At 40.5% G+C, this 18,881-nt stretch overlaps 1 protein-coding gene across 12 annotated transcripts in view; it reads left to right on the top strand.

The window, feature by feature from the left end:
- GABRB2 (gamma-aminobutyric acid type A receptor subunit beta2) overlaps positions 1-18,881 on the top strand; it is a 282,363-nt gene that overhangs the window by 23,153 nt on the left and 240,329 nt on the right. For 3 of the 12 annotated variants that reach the window (XM_058281805.2, XM_058281797.2, XM_058281772.2), the window contains 3 exons: positions 13,908-14,136; positions 14,281-14,372; positions 15,344-15,411. In XM_058281805.2, coding sequence (XP_058137788.1) covers positions 14,060-14,136; positions 14,281-14,372; positions 15,344-15,411 — 237 coding nt within the window. In that variant the 5' untranslated portion in view covers positions 13,908-14,059. Of the gene's footprint in view, positions 1-11,514; positions 12,563-12,716; positions 12,848-12,928; positions 13,256-13,377; positions 13,519-13,667; positions 14,137-14,280; positions 14,373-15,343; positions 15,412-18,881 lie in introns of those variants that run through there. The other 9 variants (XM_058281811.2, XM_058281760.2, XM_058281792.2 and 6 more) reach the window with 8 other exon arrangements.

Here is an 18,881-nt window from a genome sequence, read left to right as displayed (position 1 = left end):
TGAATTTAAGATGAATCTCTTGTAAACAGCATGTAGTTAAGTCATGATATTTTATCCATTCTGCCAATTTCTGCCTTTTGACTGGGGAGTTTAAACTAATTATATTTAAAGTAACTATTCACAATGCAGGATTTACTTCTGTCATTTTTCTATTTGGTTTTTGTAAGTCTGATACCTTTCTTGCGTCTTAATTTTTCCATTACTGCTTACTTTTGTATTTAGTTGTCCTTCAGAAACCCTTCTTATTTCCTTTTGTGCATATTTTCAGAATTATCTTAGTGATTAAAATGGGGCTTAAAAACAATTCCATTTGATACAATTTGTGTATCAAATTTCACTTCATTAGGATACACAAACTGTGATCCTATATTTCTACAACCCTCACCTTTATGTTTTACTTGTCACAAATGGCATTGTTCTCCATTATGTTTCCAAAACCACTGATTTATTATACTTTCTATGAATTTGAATTTTTGATTTTATAGGAACTAAAAGTAGGGTCACAAACAAAAATACGATACTACTGACTCATATTTACCTGTGTAGTTACTTTTACTGGAGATCTTTATTTCTTCATGTGCCTTCAATCTACTCTCTAGTCTCTTTTTCTTTCCTTTCCTGAATCACTCTGTCTAGCATTTCTTGTATGCTGGTAGGCCTGTCACTTGGTGACAAATTCCCTCAGTTTTTGTTTATCTGGGGATGTCTTATTTATCCCTCATTTTTGAAAGACATTTTTCCTGGATATAGAATTATTGTTTGGCATTTTTTTTAAGCAGTGAAAATATGTTATCCACTGCCTTCTTCCCTCCATAGTTTCTGATGGCTTACAGAGGCTCCCTCGACATGATGCATTGCTTTTTCCTTACAGGAAACAGGATTCTCTGTTTGTTTTGGTACTCAACAGTTTGAATATAATGTGTCTCAGTTTGGGTCTCTTTGAGGTTAACCTCTTTGGACTTTGTTGCGCTCCTTAGTTGTATATGCTCATTTCTTTATAGTTAGGAAGTTTTCAGCCATCATTTATTTTAATGTTCTTTCTGCCCCTTTCTCTCTTTCTTCCTCTTCTGGGGCTCTTATAATGCATCTGTTGGTATGTTCGACGGTGTCCCGTGGGTCTTTTAGCCTCTGTTCACTTTCCTTTCATTTTTTTTCCATCTGCTTTTCAAACTAAATAATTTCAATGCTCTTCTCTTCCAGCTCATTGAGTCTTTCCACTGCCTACTCCCAATTACTTTATTAATCTCTCCAGGGAATTTCTTTTTCAGTTACTGTTGACTTCAGTTCTAGTATCTGTCCTTGATTTCTTTTTATGAGTTCAGTCTCTTTATTGGAACTCTGTTTTGATTCATAGATTGTTTTTCTGTTTTCCTTTAGTTTGGTGTCTATATTTGTAAGCCAACAGCATGTAATGCAAAGTACCAGAAACCTGCTGGCTTTTATAAAGGGTATTTATTGGGGGTAAGGGCTTACAGTTACAAAGTCCTAAAGAGTCCAACTCAAGGCTGCTTTCTAACCAAAGGCAGTTGCCTTGTGTAGAAGGAAGATGGCAGGTGGTCTCTGCCTGTTTTCTCCTTCCTTCTTCCTCTTAAGGCTTCGTGGGCCTAACTTCTTCCAGTGTCAGCTGCAGGCTGTCATAGGGCTATCTCTCTTCCTAGGGATTTAGCTGTTTGAGTCTTCTCTTTTCTGTCACATGGCAGGACTGAAATGACCAAGTTCCCTCCTCTTCTGTGTTTATGGAGCTCTCTCTCTCTCTCTCTGTGTCTTCTTCTGTGAGTGTCCATTTATATCAGCCCACCAAGGGGGCGGGGACTCAACCAGAGTTGTGCCCAACTGACATGGTTGAATTAAAGCCTAATTTTTAACAGGTAATTTAGTCAAGACATGTCAGCTGAATCTAATGCATTCAAAGAGTATCACACCCTGAGGAACAGAACAGTTTACAAATAATCCTTCTCTTTTTGGGAGGAGGATTCATAAATAATATCAAATTGCCACAGTGTCCATGTTTTCCATTAGCTCTTTATGATATTTATGACAACTTTTTAAAAGTCTTTTTATGTCCAAAGTCTGGGTTTCCTTGTTGATTGCTTCCAATGTTTTATCTTGCTCTTCTACAGGGGTCATTATTTCCTGTTTCCTTGTATATGTCATAATCTTTGGTTGCACCTTGAAAATTTTTAATTTGTTATCTCTGGAATTTAGTCATTGAGTTATCTGCTCCTTTAGCTATTATCTAGCTAGTGTTATGGCAGGTATTTCCTTGAATGCCAGTAACTTAAAAAGTCAGAGAGGAAGGGAGGAAGAAAGAGAGAAGAATAAAAAAGAGGAGAAGGAGGAAGAGGAGAAGGACAAGGAGAAAGAGGAGGAGGAAGAGGAGAAGGAGAAGGAGACTAATAATACCAGGCTTTAAGATTGGCCTGTGTGAGTGCTGTCTTTCAGAGCTTAGCCAGACTACCAATGAATCTAAAGGTCAACCGAGGACAAAGTATAGGGTCTTCTCTGTTATTTTCTGACCGTGTGCCTTTTTCTAGGCATGCACACATGGCCTTGGGAATTTTGCCATTTACACAGATCCAAATGCCCCTTTTCCTCTAGGATATAGCCCTTCCTCCAAATCCAGTTTGCTATATGTCTAAAAGCCAGTAATTCTTTGCTGCAGGCAGCCGTAATTTGACTGTTTGCTTACAACATTTTAGCTACCCTGTGGGCCTCTTCCACATGCAAGCCAAGTTCTTGGATGACATGCTCATGACAGGTATCCTGGTTCAGTTCTTCAAGCTGACACCAAACAGATTGTTATAAACATATATTTACCTTATTGTGTACATTAGGATCACTCTGCTCTCTATGTGGCCAAGACCAGGAATCCACACTGAGTACCAGCTGACTCTGTACCAAGTCAGAGAGGGAGTAGAGGAAAGGTCAGCAAAGGTGCATCAAGGTTTTCCTCCCATTTTAAAGTTGCTGTTTTCTTGACTGGGTACTTGCTCAGTTAGTGTAAAACTTTTACTTGTTTTCCCAAAACTCTGAAAAAGATGATACTGCAAGTTTTTTCTTATTGTTTAAAACTTCTATGGGAGACAGAATCTTGGAGCACTGCACTCTACAGTTTTGTTGAGATCAATCTCTGATACCTGAATTTTTAGTCTTAAATCTTGGCTACACTTTTTTTCCCTTTATTCTCCCAGGGATTGGTAGAACTTTCATTTTTCTTGAACACCTTAGTGGTTTTCTTTTCTCCTGTCTCATTTATACTCTCCTCCCCATATGATATGTTGGATGGGGGCACCCAGCTCCTTGTGTACTACATGCTCCCAGTTTTCATAGAAAAATAAATACAATTAGATAATCATCAATTCTACTATTCAGAATCCTTACAGTAAATTCATAAGTACTTTTTCCAGGCTAATTTTAAGTGGTTCCACGTTATACAGTTTATTCCCCCTATCTTCACCCTCAAGATTAAATGAACTATGATGCCCTGATATTCTTTCCAAATATTCTTGTGCCTCTTTGCACACGGGCATGACACAATAGACACTTGCAATTCACTAATGCCATATGCATGGTATGAGAAATGTTTTGCTTGTTTGTTTGCCTTCAGGGTAAAAATATTACTCATATTTTCTTAATAATTTTTTCTATTGCTCCTAAAACCATGATTCAGTTTTATTGTTAAAGTTTGTCTATGGTTGCTTTACAGCTACAGCTATTGAGTTGAGAAGCCCACAAAGCCTACAATATTTACTTCAGAAAAAGTTAGCTCTTCCCTGATCTGAATGATGTGACCTCTATAACATAGTGATAAATGATGGGAGGGAGACTGGAACCCAGGATGCCCCACTTCTATCTAAATAATTTGAAATTCCTTGAAATTGATATCAACGTTCTCAATCTTGGTTAACTTCACTAACCACTTATCTATTCTTTAGATAAACACTGATTTGCTGGTGGAGACATTTACCTTGAACACCCCGCCTCCCCCAATAACCCACTAATAGGAAGTAATATTTTACCCATTCTTCAAGGTCCATTTCAAATACCACCTTTTCAGTAAAAGCTTTCCCATTTCCTCCCAATCAACTGTGATCTCTTCTTCTTCTATTTCCCCTGGATTTTTCTCTTCTTGGGTTATGCCTTTTTGTGTCAGTTAATATTCTGCTGCTTAGAGTTATCACTTTCACTATATTTCTCTCCCTGCTACAATTAAGCTCCCTGAGGAGAGGGAACTTGTATAGTTCATCCTTTCATCTCCTACAGAATCAAGTACATTTCCCTGTACATAGAGGTGTAGTATACCCATTGCACTGTTGAATTAGATTTTGATACATTGTGTCATACAGACAGTTGTTCTGTCTAATGATGTACATGTTTTCCTTGCACCTCATGGCTCCTGATCACCCATACCAGTTGCTTCTGATGATCATGGATAATTAAGAGTTAGAAAGCCCTAGCTTCAGTCTAAACTGTGAGAATTTCTTTTACATAATTGATGAACAATGCTATAGTTCCTGTCCAAATAGTTTAACCAAGGATTTCCATGTATTTGTATACCACCCATGCCGTTTTTTAAAAAATCCACATATTGGCTATTTTGTTATTTTCTCAACTATTTTCTTAAATTTGCCCACCTCTAATGTACTAAAAAAGAAAGGTGTTATTACTCCCTTTGGTGGAAGCCTAGTGTTAATTACCATAATGATAAAACAATTGGTTTTCATCTGAAGACTACAACTCTTGTTAAAAATGGGGAAGTAACAGGCATTAGAGAAGCTGATGGTATTTTAGAACCAAACTGAGCCTTTCTTTGTCACCTAATCAGAGTGGAAAGAAAGTCAAGGTAACTTTCTCAGTTTATGATACTATGTTACTTAAACCCATGTTTATGTAACATCCAAAATCATTTCTTGAACCACCAATAGTGCACATTCCAAATTCTGAATATAGTGCATGATAGGAGCTTGCCAAATTCCCCAAATACTCACTGCTTTTTTTTTTGATGCATCATGGGCTCCAACACCTTTATCACTTAATTCTAAACTACCTTTAAAAGAAATCACACAGAAAAAATAGAAAGTAACTGATGGTTGGGCTTTATGGCATGAAGGGGACTTTTCTTCTTCTTGTTCAGCAATGACTTTGCTTTACACAGCCTCACACCACCCCTCTCAGTAGGAACATTTCCACTCACAGCTCTTAATAAATTTTTGAAGCTAAAACCAACTTCATTTCCTCAGGAACTAGGAATGAACATGTCTTCGTGCAGTTTCTGTTTAAAGAGAACTATGTTAAAACCATTGGAAGGAAAGAGTAGTTATTATCACCTACTTATTAGATTTCCACTTTAAGAAAATTTTCACTCTGACAGACTTTGACTAGTTCATCTCCATTTCTCCTTTTCTGTAGAGATATTTTTCTTATCACAAAACCGCTGACACTCTCAGAATATTGTGAAATGGGGATAATATTAGAGCTTACCTCATAGTGTTTTGTGAGAATTAAATGGGGTGAAGAGAGGTTAGAATAGAAATATAATGGAAGTCATTCAGTATCAACTATGACTTATGTGTCATAGTTAAATATCAAACAAATTTTTATTATTAGGGAAAAATTAGATGTTTACATTAATTAAGAAACTATCTTATGAATATTGATGTTGGCAATATTTTTTAAAATGCTGAGACAGCAAAAATAGTTTAAATTTGTATACAGTTGTAGAATTCATTCATTCAAAAGATTATTCAACAAATATTGATAAGGTTCTACTATATGTAAGAGGAACTAATACAGTTATTTAAAATTAACATCATGATATTTTTCCTAAGATGTCTCAGTTATCCAGATGTGAACTTTTTAGGGCATTCTATCCCTAGTCATACGTGATCATATTTTTGTTGAATTTCCCTATCAATTCCTTCATGTACTTACTTAAATTTATTCAGTTATACCATAACTATTTTCAAAAAGATTTTAGGGTGATTCTTTCACATGTGACTATGGATGCTTGCTAAAATATAAGTAGTGACCTTCTATTCCAACATGAACCTGAGAACCCAATCCAAAGTTGCTTTGTCCTTATTGGCCAGTTGCAAGGACTTTCGTGTCAGACGGATATGAGTAGTAGTTCAGGTCCCTTTTGTAGCCATTTTCAAGCTCCTATTTCTTTATAAAAAATATACTGTTAGTAATAGCCCCCATTTTACCTGTAATAGATCTCTGTTCTGTTGCCTTTATCTGTTCAGTATTCATTCCTCTTTTCCTGGCAACAGTCAAGTCAATGAGCTCTCTTTGGGTAACTATTCCTCAACCATTCTCTGTCCAAATGATTTTCATGTAATTTAACCCAGCTTTAGGACAGAGAAATGCACAGGATCCAAGCTCTGTCCATCAAAGCAAGTGATTGTTTGAGGATGGGCCTGTAAACCAAGCTCCCACGAAGGGTGTCCTAATTTGTGATTTGGGTGGAGTTACCAAATTCTAATCCTCTCAAGGTTGCTAACTGGAGCACCTAGGGGCTTTTGGAAGAGAGCCTTCCTGAAAAGAAAGCGAGCTTTAATAAAGTAGAATTGAGAGAGAGACAGAGAGAAAGAGAGGCTAATATTTGATAAGAGAGTTTAAGCTCTTGAATCCACATGTGCTCAAAACTGGATACCCTTGACTTCTTCAGTTACATGACCTAATATTCACTTGCCTTTGCCAGTTTGAGTTTGGACTGAGTTTGGTTTCTGTCACTTGCAACCCGGAGACTACTGAATATTATACTGCACAAAAGCTTGGAAAAGTTAAATGAGTAATTCATTAAGCATGTAATGAATTTTTGTTGTTCATCAAAGAGTCAGCAATCTAGCATTCAATGAATATTAGCTATGAATAATAATTGCAATTATAATGTATCCATTTCTAAGTGCCTCATACAAGTTAAGTAAATGCACTAAGCTTGGGGAATAATAAAAACAAGGGTAAAATACAGTTTTGTCTTTTTCAGAATTTACAGTGCAGATGCCTCCAAAGGGAGTGGGGGGGGCGGGCAGGAAGAAAAGCACTACAATTGGTTTTAGACGCATAGAAGTGGAGAGGGACTAACTCTGCTTGGGGCTGGAGATAGCTTAGACTTTTTTATTCCCAAGTTCTCTAACATTTGGGGGCCCATGACATAAAATATAAAGCATAATAAAATGAATATTTGCATATTAAAATAATTTTATGAAACTATAGACATAGTTTTACAGTGTATAGACATTTAATTCAATATTAATTTTAATATTGCAGTTTATTCTTTTATTTAAAGCCAGTATGTACATTTTTCAGAACAGCAACATTTTTTGTAATCCCTCAAATGGCTTATAAACTTTGGGACCTCTGGCATCTAGTAGATAAATATTCCAGGTAAAGAAGCAACATGGAGGGCCTCAGAGAAGTATAATCCACATTCTGGAGAACTCCATCTTACTCATTAGATTACTGTCTTTGGCCATCCTTCTGTGCCCATCCCTAAGAAACTATCCTGAGAGAGATGTTGAGAAAATTTTCCTTAGGCCCTTTAATGTTAATGATTATATCACCCCGTTTTGCTCATTTACTTATATTGGTAAGGCACATCTTCCTCCCCCATTAGGTTTTGAGAAGCAGTTGATAAAAAGGACTTTCCTTGCCAGTCCAAGCTAGTCAAATATCAGGGATGTGGTGTTTTATTACTGCTGGGACTGTGTGGGAATACAATTAGCATCTTCATGGTGCCATAGTTTAGGTAGTTTCCTCATAAAACAATTTTCTCTCCATTTAGAGCATCAGTAATTTCATTTTGTACTTTGAGGCACACTTTTCTACACTCTTGAAGATTGATTTTCCTCAGGTGGAGCTAAAAGGTATTTTGAAAAGTTGTCCAGTAACTCAAGCTCTCAAAATTTCCTACCAGCTAATTGATTGTTAAAGGATCTTCTGTCTGGGCTAAGTTTTTGTTTCTATTTTAATAAGTAAGTGGATAAGACAAGCTGAAAACGTAGAAATAGTTAAATCAACAGGAGTTTCATTTACAAAGTCACAAAGTTATCAGAAAGTGCCTGTATCCTTTAATATTTTCACTCAGCTGATCATCCTTTTGACTTTTAGCAAAGATGTAGCCATTTGCACATGGAGTGTATTTGTGTAATGGACTCCATATCAATAAACATATAAAAATGTTGAACTTTTGTGAGATTAAAATAGATGGCATTGGTTAATTGTATATGGATTTCTGTCTTCCCTGGGCTCTAAGTCACACCATGTGGGTTCAAATCTTATTTCTACCCCCTTAGAAACCATGTGAGTTTATAGTTACTTAATCTCTGCTTCTGTTTCCATATATATAAAATGGAGATAATAATAATTTATATTTTACAGTCATATTGTAAGGATTAAAAATGTTACTACATATAAAGCATTTGGAACAGCATTTAACATTGTATATTAATTTTTATTATTATTACATGTACTATTTTAGTTAAATAATTGAAATTGATTTATATATTATATGCTTACTGTGATCAAGAATTTTGCAGAAATCAGATTTAGTGTTAATGTTACCTACTGAAAAAAAAACAGAGCTGAGTAGGTATGGAATTCACATTTCTAATGCTGCAGAGTAAAATCATAAACCCATAGCTTGGAATTTATGGTAATTTAGAAAAAATTTTTATTTCCACTGTCTGTGAAGGCAAAGTTTTCCCGACAAATAAATAAAGGATATTTTTGATTAGCTTAATGGAAAGAAATATTTGATAAAATTAAAACTTCTCTAAAAATAGGCTTAATCACATAAAAATAAATAAGGATGCATTCATACTAAGATATAAAAAGAAGTTATTTTAAAATGGTTCTTATTTGAATAGTAGAAGAAGTCTAGGAAGCCATCTACCTGCAATAATTAAATAGTAATTAAGTTTGTGCTATTACATGTACTTGAAAACATTAAATATATTTTCTTTCTGCATATTCTTTGGGACTTTCTCTTACTGTTCAAGATTGCTGAAATGCCTGTACACTATTTAAAATAACTCAATAAATATTCAAGGCTAGGAGATACATTATTCATTTTAAGAGATAATTATAAATGCAAATATTTAAATGATTCTGCAAACCAGGTAACCCATTTTCCTATAAAATTGTCATCTCTGGTGTTCAATAGCAGCGTGAGGTTAGGGCAGATGGCCTGGCACCTGGGGAACGTACGGCGAATTTATTCTTCAACAAGTAAAAGGGTATGGTATAGAATACCTCATTACTCCCCAAACTGAATTTTGATAATTTCTGGGGATGGAACTGGGTAGGCATAAGGATAGAATGATTTACCTTTTAAATTTTATGCTATATGAATGTAATACCTATTCAAAAAAATTTAATGACTTTTTAAAGGATTTAATATGGTTGGCTAATCCTTTCTTATCAGAACATTCTCTTTTCTTGGCTTTGATCACACCACACTAGTTTTCATCCTACTTTTTGGACCATCCTATTTTGACCTTCCCAACGGTTGTAATTTTTATTTACCAGAAGATTCTCTCCTAGATCCTCTAGTTATCTAGATCTGTTCACATAATATTTCCTCTACTTGAACATTCTTTTATCCAACTCTTCTGCAGGCTCACCACTAACTCATCTTTCAAGTTATCTCAGTCTCATCAGGGAAGCTTCACCCAAATTCTCAAAGTGAGTTATGTACATCAGTTATGGATTCCATAATTTCGTATCTTTCCCCCTTAGCAATACATTGTACCAAAATTACTTCTACAATGACCTTTACCCAGATCAAAGTGTTAAGTTCCAAGAGATAAGGACCATGTCTGCCTTTTTAGTACATCATCCCCTGTGCTTGTGAAATGATGGTTGGCATGGAGAAGGTGTCCAAAACACAGTTACTGAATAAATCAATGAATATTATAGTAAAGACTAACAGCAGATGGTTGTTAGCTGTTTTTTAAAAATATAATTTTATTAGAGAGATTGTGAAGTTATAAAACAATCATGTACATGTGTAGAATTTCCATACAACACCCCTCCATCAACACACTACATTGTTGTGGAACATTTGTTACAGATTATGAAATAAGTTGACTGTTTTTACTTTACATTTATATGCTTCCATACTCAAAGATGACTTTGAATCATGATTCTTAAGAGTACTTACATTTTGCCTTCTCATCGTACATTTGGTGTCCTGAAGGATTCTTTCCAACAAGTGACACGTCAGATTCCAGCAGTTGCCCTTACTTGCACACTATTGTTCCAGTTTTCACATCTAGGCAAAGTTATCAGCAAATCCTTCCAGAAGGTTCTATTGTACAATAAAGATCCACTTTAGGCCGAAGACAACCTCAGATGCCATTACTATTAGGAATGTATCTTTAATTATGTTCATTCCAGTCCTGGCAAGAGAGATCCCTGAGATGTTACTGCACATAGAACACACAGATTCTTTTATCTTTCCTCTTTTTGATTGTTGCTTGGATTTTTAATACATCTCCTTCTTAACCTTACCTTAATTTTTTTGAGATGTCTGCTCTTCTCTTCACATTTAATCTATGATAATTGCACCAAATTTATGTCCACTCTGTCTTTATAGATTAATGCCATTATACCCTGTTTGTTCTCTGGTCTATTCATATGCCTTATTCATTAAAATTTGTTAGTATTTATTATCACCTGTCAAATGTTACACATGTTTTTACTTCAAAAGTCAAGGTACAATTATTGGTCTCATTTTTAGAGAAGAGGAAACTGAGGCTTACAGTGATTAAGTAACTTGACATATACCACTAAGTTAGTAGGCTTTTGAGCTGGGATTTGAACCCAGGGATCTGCCTCCAGTTCCTTTAAACTGTCAGTTTGCACATGCTATTTTTTTACTTGATGAAATGCAAGCTACTTTTATTTTAACTCTACACCTCCTCTCCCTTAATTTTCTGTATATAGTAGACATTCCATAAACCCTTGTTTACTATTTCACTGGGTTATTATTATTATTATTATTATGGGAGGGTGTTATTATTTGTGATTTTGTTCTGTTAACTGGATTTTGTTTTTTCAACCCAAACTGAAGTGGTCCTAAGTAAGAGGGGTTGGCTGCACAGAAAGTGCAATATGGATAATTAATAGTCAGAAGGAAAAGAGGTTTTGGGGGTGATTTCAAGGGGAGAGTAATTTTCAAGAGCTTCACCAGTTGCTTCCCTGGGGCCCAAACTGCTTTTGGTATCGCCTGGGTAAATAATGATATTCTATACGTAATTGTCTTTAGTATAGTTGGCATTGTAAAAAAATTTCCATTGTGTAAGAGTGAAGAAAAAGAACATAGGCAATTTTTTTCTTCCCTAGAGTGTATATTCTGATTCCTGCAACCTTCAGCCCAAATTATTTGCAGATCATAGAGTTATAGAGTCCCACTGTGTGTTTATGCACGTGTATGGTGTGTATGTGCGCGCGCGCGTGTATTTTTGGAAGTACTCTTATAAGCCTCAGAGCAGGGTAGATCTACACTGTGTTTATGGAGATGTGTTTACCGCACTGTGTTTTACCTGTCTCTAATCCAGAAATACCGTTCGTGGGTGAAGGCACACAGCTCTCCCTTCCTGCTCGCCTTCCATCCCAAGGGAGCTCTTGGATGCTCTCCACTGTAGCTCTCCCACCTCCACGCTTCCCTTGAAGTCAGCTCCCCAAGCCACCCCTGAATGGCCCTTTGGTCAAGGCGGGGAGGGGGGAAGCGTTTGGGAGGTAAGTGGGTCAAGAATGCAACCCAGACTGGCACCCTGAGGAGTCCTGGGTGCTGCAGGAGCAGAGCGGACCACCAGCTTGAGGACCGCCTGCCACTGCCTACCGCCGACCCTGACCGTGCGCGGCCCCTCGGCTGGTCAGACACCGACCAGGCACGCCCGGTACCCTCCGAGTGCCGGCTCCTCCCGCAGCCGCCGCGCGCTCCGCCAGCGCCCAGAGCTCGGCCGCAGCGAAGAGGTGGCAGCGGGCAAGGTCGGGGACGCGGGAGTCAAGGCTGTTGGGTCCACTGGTTAGGGACACCGGCTTTGCCACCTGGGTGACCTTGGACACGTTCCTTAGCTTCAGGAAACCAGTTTCTTCATTCAAAAAATGGGGAAATTGAAGAGATAGCTAAAACCTAGGATTGTTGTAAGGATTAATTAACATAGCACTTCTAGCACTTAGTAGGGGCTCAGTTAATGGTAACAATGGGTACTAGTAGCAGTAGTAGTAGGTATTCGAAGCCACGCAACTGGCTCCAGAATGTAGGTTTGAGCTCCAGTTTTCCCAAGTACTCACCGGAGTGGGGGTGGGGTGGGTGAGGGGAGCACCTGCCCTCCCTCTCTCCCCAAGATAAACTCGGGAGTCCCGGGCGAGCCCCGGGTCTCCCTCTTGGGCTTCTTCATTCAGCCCCGATTCCCTCAGCTCTGTAGCAGCGCCAGGTGCCCGCGGCACGTCCCCTGCCCTCGGGCAGAGGAAAGATTTCTTTTGTGAACTGAGTTCCTGCCGTCCCTCGCAGAAGCTCGCAGCCTCCCCCAGGTGCCCACGGCTGGGGCAGGTCCGGCGGGAGGGAAGAGGCGGCCCCGCGGATTGCGAATCCTGCCAGGCAGGGGGTGGCGGGAGAGAGAGGGCGAGGTGGCGCGGAGCTCGCCGGAGAACGCGGTGCCCAGGGCTGTCCCGGGAGCCCCTGCCTCATTTTGTCTGACTTCTAGGAACCTCTACGGCTTTTCGCATCTGGAGGTGCGGCCCCTAATCGGCGGGGTCCCCCCGCTACACCTTCCCCACCCCGGCATTCCTAGCCCGCGCCTAGGGGCGAAGTGCGGGCTCGGCGAGGGCCCGCGAGGTGAGGAGGGGCTGCGCGGGCGTGGGGAGTGCACCTGCACGTGTGCGCGTGCGTCCAGGAGCGGGAGGCGGGGGGCGTCCCACCCGGCCACCTGCCCTGCCGGCGCGGCCTCGCCAGCCACGTCCTCTCGCCCCGGTCATCCGCGCTGGGGAGCTTGTCACCCGCATCCCCCTGTCCCATCTCCCCCGCATCCAAACTCCACCCTCCCCACTAATAATTTCCCAATACAGAATCAGATGGAAACCTGGAGAGGCCGCGTTGCCTTTCTGCACCCCCTCGCCCCCTCCCCCTCCTGCTATAAATAACCGGCACCCGCGGGTCAGGCAGCCACACCGCGGAAAACCGAGACCCCGAGGCTTTCTTTAAGACTAGGGGGCAAAGGTGGGGAGAAGGAGAGAGAAATCGCTCGTAAGTAGTGAAGAAAAGCTTGCTCCTTGGTTCTTAGAAAAGATCAGGCATCATTTTCTTATTTCCCTTTCTTCCTATTTCCTCCCCGATTTCTTTCTTGTCCTCCCCCCACCCCCCGTCCCAAATCCAAGGGGTTGTTCAGCACTCGGGCCATTGGTTTCTTTGCGTGCTCTCCAGCTTCCACCGCCCCTGCGCCCCCGCGGCACGATCCCCATCCGGGCTCCGCGTCTGGCCCCGGGGAAGGGATGCTATTTGCCAGCGAAGTAAAGTTCAGACTTCTCTCCCCCGTTTACCTCTTGAGGCCAGAATTGGGCCCCCAGGCACCCATCTTCTACTGGCACCCCACACTTGCTCTCCCCTAAATTCCTACTCTGGTTTTGCATATTTAAGAGGATACAAACACGCGCACTCTGGCAAAGCCAAAAAACCAACAACCCGCGAGGTGCAAAACTGCCTCTTGCTACTACCGAAACTTACCAGACGCTGTAGTTGTTTTTGTCTCAACCAAAGACAGCATAGATTTTATTTTGGGTATTCCTGTGCGGTGAATTTTATATTATTTAAATATGTATATAGCATGCATATGTATTCTTTTCCTTTTTCCGTTTTAATTTTTTTCTTTCTTCCCTTTTCCCTTTTTCTTTTTTGTAAGGAAATCTGCTCTTTCTCCGGCAGCCGCCGCTGCCTCTTTGATGTTTTGGTACGCCGTGCGCATGCGCCTCACATTAGAATTACTGCACTGGGCAGACTAAGTTGGATCTCCTCTCTTCAGTGAAACCCTCAATCCCGTCAAAAACTAAAGGGATGTGGAGAGTCCGGAAAAGGGGCTACTTTGGGATTTGGTCATTCCCCTTAATAATCGCCGTCGTCTGTGCGCAGAGGTAAGTGTGTCCAGCGTTTCTCTTTTCCCTTTTTCACTTTGAAGGGCTCTGTCTGCATACCTCTGTGATCAAGGAGCTGTAGTGAGGCTGGATCCTGTGCCTGCTGCCTTACTTACGCCTGTTTATTGTCATTTCTTTCTTTAGCGTCAATGATCCTAGTAATATGTCGCTGGTTAAAGAGACGGTGGATAGACTCCTGAAAGGCTATGACATTCGTCTGAGGCCGGATTTTGGAGGTAATCAATCCGGTTGCCTTGCTAATAAGAAACAGCCTAGACCTAGTCGGAGCTTCCTTTGGAGCTTTGTGCGCGCGGTCTCTTCTCTCTCCCTCACTGTGGGTGCATGTGCTGTACTGACTGTGCCTCTGTGTGTGTTACCATTTTGAGAAACTGACCCAAACTTAAGCCGGCTTGCTATTGTCCAGCACTTGCCTCAGCTTTCAATTCCACCCTCCGAAATTTGTTGTCTGCCATCCTTCGGTTTCTGTTATAAAACCTTGGCTTCATTGTCTTTGCTTCCTTGAGATACAAACCCCATAAGGTGAATTCATATTGTACCCGTAGAATCTGGCTTACAGAAGGCCATTATGAAGCTTTCAGAGGAGATGTGCAGGCAATTGGTTGAGAGGTGGCGTTAACCCCCTGTGCCCGCCTACTTTGGAAGAGTTCCTCTGGCTGTGGTTTAAAGTGGCTCATCTCTAGATACTACCTAGTCCTCCCTTCACAACACTCTGGGGGGTGGGGGGGTGGAGGTAGGGGTTGGGTGGGTGCAGCCTTCGATATGCCGATGTGCCCACACAATTTTGCTTCTGATTATTAGGGAGCCCAAAGAGTTAAAGACGTGCGCAGAGAAGGGGGGTGGGAAAGAATGAGGAGGAGGGGGTTTCAGTGCAAAATTTAAAAAATCCCTTGGGCTAGAATTCCCCCTACTTCTTTGAGTTCAGTGCGTTTGTGTCCGGAGACATCTACGTTTGTAGACAAGGCTTTTCTGCCTTGCCCTTCGGAACACGTGTGTGCCTGTTCAGCAGAGCATTCCCTAGAGGAGCACAGCACCTACCACCCTTTGTTACAAAGCAGCCGGGAATTGAAGGATTTGAGGGTGTGCAGTGGGGAGAGTTTTGGGGCAGAGTGTCCCATGCTGGGGACAACTCTTGGCAAGAATGAATGAAGTTCTGAAAAATCACGTGGCTGGACGTCCTGATTTGCAGGTCCCCCCGTGGCCGTGGGAATGAACATTGACATCGCCAGCATCGATATGGTTTCCGAAGTCAATATGGTGAGTACTGAGGTTTATGACTTTTGTCTCCGCAGACCTTCCTTTGGACCTAGGGAGGAGGAGGGAGGCAGCCCGTGGGGATGGGATGTGCCCGAGTAGGTAGGTGCATGACGTGGAGGCCCGAACACGGGATTTTGCCCTGGAACTCACTGTACTCGAGGTTACAGAATCGGCTTTTTTCTAGCCCTAACAAGCCTTCAACCTGGTTGGCCTGACCGGGACTTGGTATCGAGTAAAATGTATTTCGTTCATTCTCATGCAAAACGCAGCCCCTCGCGGGAGACCCCCTGCAGAAACCACATTTCCTAAGGCTCAAAGGGAAGCCCGGTTCCTCCAGGGATTTTCTGGGTTCGGGGTCGGGTCACCGGAAGAAGGGAGGCATTTGTGTTGACATTAGGGAGAAATAAACTACAGACTAAACTGTAGCAAAGGGGCAAAATAAATGCCCTTGGGATATCGATGTCCACTTGTTGCGGTTGGAGCTCATTTCTTTATTGCAAGTGGCCTCACCCCGCCCCCATAGCCTGCTGCTGCCTCCTTTAACCCCTCCCGCCCAACAAAATAAAAAACTGACCACTGTTTTCAAAAGGAGGCGGAGACACACGTATCATCCCGTCACTTCTGCAATGTTATTCACTGCGTGTCCTCAGTTGGCGGAATTTATTGATGGAAGCACTCGTTGGTGTCTTACCTCCTTGGACGTGGGGCAAGTGCTAAGACAAAAAGCCTCGGGAACACTCGTGGGGGGTTTCTTTCATGCAGGAGCGCCCCCTGCTGCCCATGTTGCAGAATTGCAGATATGTAAGACAAATGACCCATGTCCCAGGTACCCCCCTTACCTGGGAACATTTTTCCAGTAAACTTTCTGCTCTGTGTTTTGGACGTTTTCCCCTTTGGAAAAGCCCCTGTATAAAGTCCATATCTGAATGTAAGACACCATTGCTACTTTCAATCCTGTTAGCCTGCAGCATATTTCAGAAGATTGTTATGGCATGTTTCTGTCCAGAAATTGGATGGACTTTTAAAGAAGGGGTTTAGTGTATAAGCTTTTATGCAAAACACTTCTAATCCAGCATCTTAACAGTGTTGAAATTTATGACACTTTATTAATTAACTCAAGAGATCCAAAGTAGTAGGTATGGACATGCTCTCTACATTACACAAATTTTCATTTCCCTAGAATTCAAACAAAGAGGAGGCTGAAATAGCCAGGATTACTCCTACACGTGGTCCAAAGATGTGATAACCCTAAGGTGCCACAGGACTTTGAGCCATATACTGAATAGTCAATTAGATATTCAACTATTTCAGATATGTTGCAATGACATATCATATTAGTGTCTAATTATTGGGAAAGTTTCTATCAGGTAGGATGTATGCACATATAGGATGCAAAGGCAATATTCAGTTATTTAGAACCAAAGGTTTCACTCACATTCTGAAAATTCTGTGTGAATAGGGAATATTTCTTTCTTGGGAAACTATTTCCTCAGATATACAAATATTCAGTTTTTTCAGTTTATATTTTGGATTTTACCCTAAAAAAAATCCTAATGTGGGTGCCTGCTAAGTACCAGGTACTTGAAGCTAAGTTTTGTTACTAAAAAGAAAGTAGCATAGAAATCAGCTATGGTGCTGTGTGTCCTACCTATGATTGAATTAGATAACTCGCTTTAGTATTTTAATTTATTTCTCTTCCATGTTTTATTTTCCCACCTCCCCCTTTAGAGTATCACACCAGTGGGATTTTGTGGGAAAATTTAGAATGCAAAGAGGCAGAGATGAGATGATTAGAGGCTGCTGCAATAGGTTAGTTAAGAGCTAATATGTATTAGCCCCTAAACTTGTTTATAGTGGAGCTTTTGTTTCTTCTTAACTTTTCATGGTGCTTTTCATCTATGCAACAATTTGGAGAGGCATCTGAGCTGGACACAATGCTAAGAACTGCTAGTCAAAATATAGATCCAGCTACAGTGAGGTGTCATCTCTTAAAGCTATTTACTGTTGCTGAAAATCATGGGATGTTCAAAGTGCAAAATTAAATGGCAGGTTGTAAATGGGACAGTATTGCAGCATTAGCGATTAGAAACAAGTGTTAAAAATTGCATGCCAGATTCCTTTCCTAACCTAGTTCTAATACACAAGGACTTGTCTAGACATATTTTTGACTTGTTGAAAAATTAACATTTATATCAGCTAGCCGTCTTAATGAACTGAAATTAACTCTTCGAAGAAAATGTTTGCGGTGTGTATTGTTCTTATTTTTTTTTAAGTGGAAGGCTATTCAACTTGAAGAGAATGTTTGTGGTATATTGCCCCCTCTAAATAAGTCTAAAAGAGTTAGGCTGTTTTGATTAGACCCAGTTCTGAAAGGAAGGATGATTGATTATTCAAATGAAACCTCAAAACTGATTAACACACAAGTTTCTGCCTCATCATCCTTTGTGGACTGCAACCTCTGGTAATTGCAACTTTCTCTTATTATTGCAAATCTTCCTTTGAAGAATGGTAAGTGTCAGATCATTTAAATTGCCATGGACTCATTTCTACCGAACAAATGAAGGCCCACATCATTGTGGTGCTCCTGGTAAATTACAGTGATAGAAAGACACTGACCCAAGTCAGGAGTTCTGCTTCTGCGGCTTTCTCATCTGAGGGAGTTCACAGCTAGACTGGGCCCAGGTGCCTCACCTGCTAAAGGGGAGTTGTTGTCCACCTATCTTAGGTGAAGATCAGAATTAATAAGATGATATCGGTGAAGATCTTAATGTTCTATGAATGTAACAGTGTCTACAGCACTGAACACCAGGCTAGTACTTAAGATACTGGTGTCCACCCTCGCCACAGTCCTAGGGAAGCTTAGACAAGTAACTTACTAAGAAACTGGTCTTGGTTTCCATAGTTTTGAAATGACATGGGAAATGCTAAGGTCCCTTCCAATTTAATGTTATATATGCCTCTGGGGTTCTTTATTATAGCACCTCTGCTATGTATAAAAAAGTTCCAGGAAAACTTGGAAATTTAACATAAATGTGAAGAAGATACAGAATTTCTAAATGATAAGCAGTTGTGGGCTCTTTTTTGGGAAGGTCGCAATGGTGTCTGGGGCCATATGACTTGGTGACGGTCGACTCAATGGAAGATCCTTGGATGAACATGATCTTGATTAAAATGCTCCTAGGCAGAAAGCTTGGCTTTGGAATGAAATATTTTTAGATGTCTTGGTTAAATTGGCAGGAATTTTTTTGTTAAGATTCTTTGATGTAAAGTGCATTTTAAGATCCCAAATTGTCTCCAAGGATTACGAACTGAAATAGCTCTCTCTTCATTTAAAGCCAACTCTTTTCTGTGATGAAATGACACGATTGCCAACCAAAAAAAGTGAAGCAATAGTTCACTTTTGATTAAAGAGTTCTAATAAACATATACATAAATTACCTTTTCATGGAATGGAGAACGGATAAAAGTGG

This window comes from Dasypus novemcinctus, chromosome 2 (assembly GCF_030445035.2).
Source record: "Dasypus novemcinctus isolate mDasNov1 chromosome 2, mDasNov1.1.hap2, whole genome shotgun sequence".
In the NCBI taxonomy this organism is placed as follows: Eukaryota; Metazoa; Chordata; class Mammalia; order Cingulata; family Dasypodidae; genus Dasypus; species Dasypus novemcinctus.
The sequence above is the reverse complement of the archived record's forward strand: the minus strand, read 5'-3'. Positions and strand labels throughout refer to the sequence as shown.